Genomic DNA, 11,400 nt, shown 5'->3' with positions numbered 1-11,400 from the left:
TAATCGTAAAGGCATTTCAATTGTATTATTTCCGTGTTTAATAGATATCATAGTTTGCATTTTCAGATGTTGGGTCTAATAAAAAACTAATCAAAAAGCAATATGATAGAGGGGCTTAAAAGTTCCATACAAAAATGATGTGCTAAATCTACATTTACATTGAGAAAATGCATATAGCCTATATTAGACATGTTAGGGAATGTTTATTTCAAGGAATCTTAGAATTTTTTAAACCTTCGCATGAATAAAGTAGGCCTAGGCTATTTGTAGGGAATTATTTGATTATTCTTCCAAACAAATAGTAAGCCACCGTAGCCTACCTCAATTTTCCTGACGGGCGGGATTTATGTGCAGGTAATCGTGCTTTTTATATGTGCACTGCACATCGAAGCTATACTATATCACTATAGTATAGCTGAGTAAAATATATCATAAATTGTTAAAATATTCCTGTATATGGGTCAGTCAATCGTGATTATAATCTGCATATGTGTCCGTCAATCAGTCACGGGTGTGTTTCTGCGTCATCGCTTTCCAGCCAATCGCATGGCGACGTCCAGAAACGGGGCACCCGAGACTTAAAACCTGGCAAACATGGCGACGCTCCGAAGAGAGTACGGAGATTGGAAATACGACCGCTTTTAACCCGAGAAAACAACCTCCTCCTCGCATGTTACAATGTGGTGGGGTTAGCCAGAGCCACCGCACGCACAGCGTTTTAGCGATGTTTGCAGAGGTAAGTCCGCCCATGGGGAAATTACGCGAGTATTTGGTGACAGCAGTTTGTTTTGCAGTGATAGACAGACACGGCTAGTTAGCTTGTGGCAGCTAGCGCCCTAGCGTTAGACCCGCAGGTAAACACACAGCCCGGACAGGGAGAGGACGACACAGAGCCGCCGTGTCTTCAGCCCAACCGGGATTAAACAGGTCAACATTATGTTAATACGATGAGCTTAGGCTATGTCACCTCTGTGCTACAATTAGCTTCACCCAGGCAATTGTGGTAATATGCTTTTCGATTATGAGTAACGTCCCTCAACAACGAGCTTGTGCATCACAACAATCACAGGTGAGCTGGGCGTTAGCTGGGTGCGCGGCCACGGGGGCTAAAAACCTCACGTTAAAGTCAAAATAACGTAACGTTTGGTATCAGCAAGGTTGTTCAGAAGCACAGCTGTTAGCCAACATGTACTGTTGGTAACCTGCATTATCAAGCTATGACAGTCAAATGCCGGGTTGGTAAGGATGTTGTGACATAGCCTATGTGCATGTCCCTACTCATCTTACTTTTCCTTCAGAGAGAGTCTGACATCTGTATACAGCTGTCCAGTGGAGATGTTCCCAGTGGCCTTCACTTGCCAGGCTGTCGGTCCCCTTTTCAGGCACAATCAACTCGACTAGCACAAGCTTTCCTTCAAATATTACTTGGGTGTCTTCTCTTGAGTCCATTGTTGCAGGTTTATTGTACAGATTATGCCTTGGCTTTGTTATCACTCAGCCTGACTTACCTTTTTTTTATATATATATAGGCTATATAAGTGTGTGGAGGGGGGAGAGAGTGTGTGTCAGAGTGTGACTTTGTGATGAAATTGTCCTTTTGCTACAGTTCTCACGTGATTGTAGTGTCTCAATGCATGCCGGTGGTTTCCTGTCTTCTTAGTGAATGAGTACTACACTGACCATGGCATGTGATGGTGACATGCAAACCTTCACCATCAACCATCCTGCGCTGCGCTGTCCACGTACACCTGAACGGCAGGTGACCTAACCACATCTAGGCATCTCTCCAGCAGTTTAAGTACAGGTTTAGCTTCTGTAATGAGGCTTTAGATGCCGCTGCACTATTCTGAGAGGGCGCACTGAGTCAGGTGGGGTTACTATAGCTTGCTAGCTGTTTGAGCAAAATGTCGCTCTTTTGTTTACCTTCAATCAGAACGTAAATGATGTGCTTGTATAAGGGCCATCCTGCAAAGAGTGTTGCCTCTACACCAGCTTTGTTATTGTCACCCTTACTTTGGATGTAAGATGTAAAGTGAGCTCAGGGATTCTACAATACTTTCAATACATAGTGACGTTGCCGTTTTCAGTCATTGCCATTAGCATCCTAGATCTTAGGTAGGAGGCTATCCAACAAGCCACTGTCTTCAGTCTATGCTACCCTGTCGGACCACTTCACACCCTAGGGTTTGTCTCAGACATTCTGTAACTTTTTTATTTATTATGGAAATATTAAAGCTTTTTCGCTTTCTGCTATGATTCACATCTTTCTGTCATTCTATCTTAAATGCATGTTTGCAACATTAACTTATTATACAAGCGTGGCCCTTAGTGTTATGTAGTTGTGTTGCACATGGGGTATGATAGCAATATGATCACGTTTGGCTGTAGACATTGGACTTTCTCTGTGTGACTGACAGTGATTAACTCATTGGCTCCAAATGGCTTACCCACACAGTGTGATGAATACACCATTGTAAGCAGAGTTAGGATGTGAGTGCATTGTGTGTTCAGCAAACCCCAGGCAGGCACACAAAGTTATCTCGTGGCTTTTTTACCCTGGGCTCAATCTCATTAAGGTGTCTTAAAGCTGGGTGGACATCAAGGCCGGCACGTTGTCACATCAGGTCTGGCTGTCAGCTATAGTGCACCGCTCTCTCCCTTCATTTCAATAGAAGTGGTTGCCCTGCAGCGCAAGCGGACACCCTTCAAGCAGACTGCAGTTCACATTTGGAATTAGCATTAGGTTTGTATTACTAGTCACCAGTGATTTTAATTTGGCTCAAATGTTCGTGTTATTTTTACATATCATTTGACTTTGTATGTCCTTCAGCTAGGTGATAAATTAGGGATGTCCATAGTTAACTGTTAACCGCTTAGAAGATCTATAACCGGTTAAAGAACAATAATTACTCTCAGATGCCCCTTTCCCCACGTCACAACGCCAATGTCTTAGACGTGCACATTTATGTAGCCTATGTGTGTGTACATATCCCTTTTCAGTCACTTATTTCACTTTCTGCTCCTACGAATAGTTTTTAAATGAATATGCCATTCCTTGAAACAAAAAAGGTTGGGAACCCCTGCAATAACGCTTCATGTATTTCACTTTAAACAGGCTACATTAAATCTTAACGATTAACCGGTTAATGTGTGTTGGTGACCGGTTAAAGAAAAAAAGTGGCCATGATCCCTATGACAAATCAAAGGGAAAAAAGCATTTGTTGCAATGGACGCCATTCTTCCAGAACACATTCACTCATTTGGTGTCATGACAATGAGTGAGCATCTGCAATTTTATTTATTATCGCCACTCATTTGTTCAGAATTATTCTTTAAATGAATTGACACCCAAACACTACACATGCCATATCCACTAGCACGTCGGGAAGTCTAGTGCGTCCTTGAGCAGTCAAACTTCTTCTATAGTTTGCAGCGGTTTATCCGCGGTTAGATAATCCAAGATGCATTTAAACTGAGCAGGGCCAAAGATTATAGCCTATATTCATTCAAGATGCCGTTGATCATGAAGTGTCCCTTTGCTCTCTTGACCTTTTTTATCCCAACTGTACACACTAAGTAGTTAGAATATGCGCTCACATTGCCCTCTTGTTACATTTTAACTGGAAGGGCAAAGAAGTGGAAACATAAGGGCGCTGCTGGTCAAACACCAAGCTTTTCTGTGATAAAAGACAAGAGCAGTTAACTCGGGTTGTATTTTTTCAGGTGAGGAAGTGTTGAAAGGCGAACCAATTAGCTCTTAAGTCTGCTCTCCTGCTTTACTGTTTGCTCCACCTAATGTTTACGTAGTTCAATTATCGCTAGCTAAAGGCTTTTTTAGCCGGGGATTGCACAGCACTGGTTTGGAATGAGCAAAGAGCTAGATTTTCCCCTCTTTCTCTGACTCTGACTGACTGTGTTGTTTGTTAGTGTGGGCTGTCAGGGATTTGACAGCCGAAGACTGACCACTTTCAGATGACAGAATAGGAGTCATGCCGGTGACAATTTTCAGCCAACCTGTGGGCAAAACAGCATACCAAGAAACATTCTAAAGTGACACTTTGATTCAATGTGTTACTGTGTTTAGTAAAAGTGTTCCAGCCTCACATTCTTTTGGTAACATGTTAGTATCACTTTAGAAATGTGATCCAAAGGGTAAGCCAGCACCTGCCCCCAAGTCAAGAAGTGATTTCCCACAATCACTCCTGTTTCAATGGGAAAAGACTGACTAAACAAAGACAAATACATTTCACAAAGCTTTCTGAAAGTGTGAACAGTTTGTTGACATCTTCTTATAATCATTTAAGTTCTCATTTGCAAATCAATGAATGAATGAATTGTATGACAACATGAGAAAGTGTTCTTGTCTCCACTGTCATTTTGTAGCTTGCATAGTTTCACTCTTTTGATTATTTAGATGGAATCCTGAGGTTAACATGGAAGATCTTTCCACCGTGGTGGTCCCGGTGGATTAGGCCGGTATGATCAGTCAGCCCGGCTCACTTTCCCTCTCCCTTAGGCATTAACCATGGATCTCCCCTCTAGGAGAGCTTTAATGCACCCAGTTAACCTCTCACCCAATGGCCGCGCTGATCGTAGTTTTGCAGCTAAGCATGTGTGGACTGCATTCGTCCCCAGAAATAGCAATATTATCCACCCCTTTAGCAGTTCTTCCCACACGTGAGATTGTGGGTCTATAGAGTTCAGTGTGCGTGTACTCGTGCGTGGATTTGTTTTCAAGTGGAGCCAGCAACGCTAGGAAACGATAATCTCTGAGACACTGATAAGAGTCGTGTGTGTGTGTGTGTGTGTGTGTGTGTGTGTGTGTGTGTGTGTGTGTGTGTGTGTGTGTGTGTGTGTGTGTGTGTGTGTGTGTGTGTGTGTGTGTGTGTGTGTGTGTGTGTGTGTGTGTGTGTGTGTGTGTGTGTGTGTGTGTGTGTGTGTGTGTGTGTGTGTGTGTGTGTGTGTGTGTGTGTGTGTGTGTGTGTGTGTGTGTGTGTGTGTGTGTGTGTGTGTGTGTGTGTGTGTGTGTGTGTGTGTGTGTGTACTGAATGTGCCCTGGACTGGGATCAAGGACGTTCAAAAATCTTACCATTTTATACGGCACAAACATTTGATTCTTGCTCAACAAGAGAAGTTGCTTGCTATTTTTTGTTTTGAAGAGAAAGAATGACAGGAAGATGGAAGAAGATATGGTTCACAAATCTATATTTTAATAAGACTATTAAGTTTCAAGTTAAGAAATAATCACACACAGTACAAATCTCTGAAGTAACTTGAGTGTTGCTGTGAAGTGAACAGCAAATATCTTCTCCTTTTTGATCCTTATACTAACACAAGCAAACACTTTTATCACAGGAAAATCTTATTATTTATGTCTGTTTTTGTCTTGTTCGGAGACTCACAGTGGCCCTTAAGCTGGTGTGTATATGTGTGTCTGTTCGGTGTGGGGTTGCGTAAGAAATTGCCAGGACGCTCACATGTGTGCATTCCCTATGGGCTTGGGTGTTAATCACTGGAGCAGATGGTTTATGTTTTAAAACCCTGTGTAAGCTGTAATGACTCAAGAGTGTGTGTGGGTTATCATTTCTCTTTTCTAGAGAGAGAGAGAGAGCCCAAGCCTCTACTGCCTCATCATCACCTCATCGCACAAGCCGACTGATAGCCTCCACTTTCCCCTTCTGCTCACTGGGACCATTGACGTAAAACAGTACTGACGTTACCCATTCACACTAATGCTTTCTCTAAGGGAATGGTTGCATTCATTAGGATGAACTTGAAAAATTTCCTTCACACCAAGAAAAAGGCAAATGTCCAACTAAGAAGTTATGGCTTTTCCTGCTAATATGGTTCCAAGCCAATGACATCTGTTTAAATAAACTGCAATTTTTTTAATATACTTCTACAGGAAGTTGCCTTCCTAACCTGTGTGTCAGTCACTGAAACCACTCCGGGCTTTTTTTTTTTAAGATCTTTTTTTGGCATGTTTATGCTTTATTGATAGTGTAGAGACAGAGTTGAAATGGGGCAGAGAGGGGAGTGACATGCAGAGAACGACCGCATGCTGGAATCGAACCCGGGTCCGCTGCTGGCCGAGGCCCATGGGGGTGACGCCCTACCAACTGAGCTAAGGGCGCCCCCTACTCCGGGCTTTTATTTACAAAAAGACTTTGAGGAAACACATTTGTTCTGGCAAGCAGCACAAAACCCAGCCCACGTAATTCAAAGTTTTTTTTTCAAAATGGGCCAGGTCTGGACTGTCAGTGAATACTCTTGGATCCTGCTCACCGACGTCTGTTGTTCACTAGAGAGGTTTGCTAATAGACTTTATTACCACACTGTTTAACGTGTATGTGTGTGTGTGTGTGTGTGTGTGTGTAATAAACGTGTCAGTGATGATTGCGATGAGCTGCTGAAAGCTTATGAGCATTGTCAACATTGAGAAACTGCCTTCTCTCTGTGCTTCCTGCGTGGGTGAAAAGTAAACGGAGTAGATGTGTTACTAGAGGTCACGCTGTCCCTTGAGGTTTACATTGAAAGTCATAACATAGAGTTTCATTCATTTGTTCTTGTAAAGGGTTAACGACACCGGGCTGATGATTGTGTTATTATAGTTGCCTTGGAAATGTCACTGCGGTTCATTAAAGATAGTCAAAGCATGTGGCAGCCATAGACAGTACATGATGGGAGGCAGCGTACTAAACTGCTCTTGTGAATAGCATTCTTTTGTGTTTCCCAATTCCCCACCACTCCTAGCTCAAGTGTAATACTAGTCCTCTTCTTCTTTGACCGGCTTTATTCTCTGCCTGACAGTCCTAGCCCTGCTATTAGTCACTGACAGTTATGACTTGAGAAAGACGGGGTAGTCTAGCCGGTTTGGACACATTCTGCCGACCGTGTGTGTGTGTGTGTGTGTGTGTGTGTGTGTGTGTGTGTGTGTGTGTGTAAAAGGTAGTTGGTTCAACTTCAAGTCCGCCTTTTTTTGACAGAAACCTGATTTCTTGAACTTCATGTAAGAAACCAGGTTTTCCTTATATAGGATTTAGAGAAACATGGCTACATTTCTGCTGGGAGACCAGCTGCTGTTCTTGTCGCGTTCACTCACTGTATGGTTTTAATTGACGAGGCCTTCTTAAGCCAAAATATAGATTTGTGAGACTTAAAGTGACATGATTAAGTCTAAAACATATTGGCTCCCCCTATGTCAATTAAGGAGTTTTTATTCAAATTAAACGCACATTTCTAAAGTATAATACAAATCAGATATGTCAGCCTTGTTCAACATGTGGTAGGGGAGAGAACTGATTACTGACCAGTGACATAATGAGCTCTATACTGAGTAATTGCAGCTCATGCAAACATGCTGTAACGTTTCCTGCCCTAACCTGATTTCTGTCATTACCAGCTACATAAATGAGGCGATTGTCTGCTGCTTTGCGTCATATATTCTAAGGTGTGCTCAGGCGACGCTAGTATTCTATTCATGTGATGATGGCCCATATGTTAAGAAGCAGTGCTACTGTCTCGTCTTGACCTACACTCCGGCAGGGCTTAGCCTGACTATTCATCATTTGGTTTTGCAATTATACATTACAGTGTGGGTCAGTGGGCCCTCACTGACAGCAGCTATTAGCATCAGGTTTTCATTTCCAGTGGGCTGTGTGTCATCGGCTGGTCCTCATATGGTCTGGTGACTGGGGATGTCACAAGCTCATCTGCTAGACTGGACCCAAGCCAAACAAGTCAATGTATTCATTGACTGGTACCAGCTTTATGAAGGCTGATCCCATGGAGATCTTTTGTTCATTGTAACCCATCATGCTCTGGATGCAAACAACAACAGTTTGAATAGAGATATCCACACTGACAGAGACTGTCAGCAACAAGGGCTATAGCAGAACAACAGATGCCAACGTCAGACCAAAACAGCTAGTGACAGATATGGTAAACAGAATGATGTGTTTGAGAACAATATCAGATGTTTCTTCGTATTTTTTTCATGTAAGTTCAGTTTATTAGAATTCAGAAAACTACAAATTAAAGTTTTGAATCTTAGTGAGAGGTTTTTGGAATGCATTACTTAAATAGTGAAATATTATATTTCATAACAGGATGCACCCTCCTTACCAGATGTTTGTTTTATACCTTTATTATGCCTCCTCCTGCTCCGTGCAGTACCATGTTCAGCCAACCCATTGCAATACTAGGAGCAGTTGGTTGCCCAACCACTTGTTTTTTCTGTACTCATACTTTGTATGACCTGATAGTCAATAGGAAATCATTGGAAACAAAAGAAAACATCCGGACATGGCAGTCATGGGGCATGCATTTGCACTTGGCAGGAGCTCAGTTTTGCCTTCAGGTTTTCATGAGTGTGAAATGTAATTTACTATAAAGATCAATCATTTATAATGAGGCTGGTTCAATAAGTAATGTCATTTTTAAATGCTGTCCTAGTACATAGTACGCTTATGAAGAGACTTGTGTGCAGTGGTCCTTTCCCCCGAACATTATCTAGTTGTAAATATAACGGATTATTTGCATGTTGGTAGAGCCTTAGGTTGCGCTTATCCTGGTTTGACAAGTTTATTTTATACTGACTGACCACAGTAGTTAGCTTAGCTTAGCATTGATACTCACTTGTGTGTCTCGGTCATTCATTTGTAAAACTGACTGTCCAACGTTTCCGAATGCAACACGGTCAGCAGCCAATCAAATGTGTGTCATCCGATTGTCCATAGCTGGATGTGGTAGAGAGAACACTGTGTCAGTGTCCTCAGGAAGCGCTCTCTCTCTCTCTCTTTCTCTCTCTCTCTCTTTATCTATCTATCTATCTATCTGACTCTATTAGTGAAGCTGCTCTTGCTAAAGAACTCTAGTGTGAATGTAGGCCAGCCAAAGATCATCAGTGCTGATCATCTTGATGTCTGTCAGTGACTCCATCTGATGATACCTCAGTGAGAGCTTCATACAGAGTGTAAGAGTTGTTAACGTTGAAACACCTTTGCATAGATCACTGTGTTTTACTGATTATGACACTGGATGTGTTATAGTACTTTGCATGGACTGGTTTCATTCATGGAATCATCGCTGAAGGACCCCTAAGAAAATGCCTGGTAGTAGGATAGCAGTAGAGTTTTTCTTATCCTATGTAGTATGGAAATATCGCCGGTGATGGAGGTCAATTCCGGTTTAAAAAGATAAAAAGTCAGTGTGCTTCTATGTGACCTTAGCGAGTGTTAGCGCTGCTGTCTGAGCCACTTACATACAGTAGTTAAAGTAGCTTCAATCTGCCAGCCTGGCCTTGCCATCCCAGACATACGTACTGAGCGGCTGAAAGTCACTCTTAATTTTGCTGCTGTTGTTATAATTGCATCTGTAATGTTGATACATACTGGGCCTGAAAAAAGGGCAACTACCACTAGAAGTAATGTATGTGGAAAACTGGGACACAGAGTTGATTGCTGGAAACGAGAGCTTGGTTTCCTGCACTGACAATAACAGGAAAACCATAGGATGTGACACACAAGTATGCATGCACATTGTACACACACACACACACACACACAGGGAGTATGCTGTATTCTCTCTAACAACTATGCGCCAAAGTGTGAGTTTTTTTAAATAATCTTTTCCGGTGCCGACGTCTAAAGTGGAGAATTATCTTCTTTGTTTTTTCTGTGCTCTGTGGATGGCATCATTGCACAGTGCAAGTGAATTCTATACATCATTATCGGAGTGCTGCTGATTTATTGTTTTCCCTTCACAGAGGAGTAAGAAGTTGAGTCCAAACTGTTTTATGTGGGGAATTTAGTGCCTTTTTAAACATGAATAAAGTGCATATATATGACAAGTGATCTGTCAGTGATAGAAGATGTACAGTAACTCAATCCATCATTCTTCTGACAAGTTATTTTCCTCTGACAATTTCTTTTTATCTTCAGACTAGTTCAAGTGTAAGCTGAAGGGGTGTATTTTACCTTGCGATTTGTGTGTGTGTGTGTGTGTGTGTGTGTTTCAGGCCAGTCTGTCCATCTGGGGATGGGGGGGTCTTGGAGTGGTGCTGTTCCTGGTCACCTTTGGACCCTTTGCCATCTTCTACCTGGCCTTTTATATCTTCTGCTTCATTGGAGGGTGAGCAGTGAACACCTGCAAACACTGTTGGATCACATCACAACACACCAGTTTTCATATTCGTTCTCTCACTTTCTCACCTGTGTTCTCCAGGGGCTTTGCGGTCACTCTGCTCTACGGGAAGATCAACTCGGAGAAACACCTGGAAAAGTGCGAGCAGTCTTACTTGCCACCCACACAAATTGGTATACTGAAGGTAAGGGCGCGATTTAAACACACACGTTTTGACCTTGCCTACACACGCACATGTAAATAGATTAGGTTTTTGTTGTTGATGAAGTCCACTGTCCAGTTACTATGCAGATAATTCAATTTGCTTTGATGACTCATATTTCACTATGTCTCTTTGTCTCCTTCAGACATTGGATGAGATGAAGCTCGAGATAAGGCCTATTAAGATTGACAGGAGATTGACTGGCTCCAGTTTCATAGATGAACCACTACAACAGGTGTGTATCTACAGTGTGTGTGTGTGTGTGTGTGTGTGTGCGTGTGTGTGTGTGCGTGCGTGCGTGCGTGCGTGCGTGCGTGCGTGCGTGCGTGCGTGCGTGCGTGCGTGCGTGCGTGTGTGTGTGTGTGTGTGAGAATTCCTGAGCATGTGGCTACTGTATACCGAAGCTTCACAGGGGACATATGTATGCCTTTGACATAAATCAAGTCAACAAGAGTGTTGATAGAAGTGTCATACAAATATTTTAAAAAATACATCACGACTAGTGTTCACTTTTTACAATGATTTTTTTTAATTTTTTTTTTAAACACACAAGTGTTGACTAATTCCTGTCCCTTGTTATGTGATCACCACCTGAGCAAAAACCAAATTTTTATTTACACTCAGTTGCCCGTGTATCAGGGACTCCTAGCTATAATACCGTCCTGCAATTCATGACGCCCATAACTTATTATTTTGTTGATCTGTTGTGGAGAAGTGTTCTCAGCTTTTAATGGGTATTTAGTATCTATTTTAGTTAATTAAAACCTTAAAACAATATTAAAACCTCTACATTAACAAGATTACATTGTATGCTCTATATTACTTCAGAAATACATTAATAGGTCATTTTCAAATTATATCCGACATACTGTTAAAAAAAATCTTCTACTCTGAAAAACTGTCCATGTAGAAAGTGGAACTGAAAGTGTGTGCTCTGTTACACTGTCCGTGTCACACTCCGTTAGTGAGTCTGCTGGTAATTGACTCACAACTTTTTTTTATTTTTTCAGCTCAGTGTTTCCCCTACCATTGTACAGGCCTGGCGGGGCCGCCAG

General features: G+C 42.1%; 1 protein-coding gene across 2 annotated transcripts in view; it reads left to right on the top strand.

The window, feature by feature from the left end:
* Positions 1–602: 602 nt before the first annotated feature.
* Positions 603–11,400, top strand: part of snx13 (sorting nexin 13) — a 26,356-nt gene continuing 15,558 nt past the window's right edge. For both annotated transcript variants that reach the window (XM_080045925.1, XM_080045924.1), the window contains exons 1-4: positions 603–736; positions 10,019–10,131; positions 10,225–10,327; positions 10,491–10,580. In XM_080045925.1, coding sequence (XP_079902051.1) covers positions 671–736; positions 10,019–10,131; positions 10,225–10,327; positions 10,491–10,580 — 372 coding nt within the window. In that variant the 5' untranslated portion in view covers positions 603–670. The remainder of the gene's footprint in view (positions 737–10,018; positions 10,132–10,224; positions 10,328–10,490; positions 10,581–11,400) is intronic.

This window comes from Ammodytes marinus, assembly GCF_949987685.1.
Source record: "Ammodytes marinus genome assembly, chromosome: 17".
In the NCBI taxonomy this organism is placed as follows: Eukaryota; Metazoa; Chordata; class Actinopteri; order Uranoscopiformes; family Ammodytidae; genus Ammodytes; species Ammodytes marinus.
Note: the sequence above shows the minus strand (reverse complement) of the source record. Positions and strands in the feature narration are given on the sequence as shown.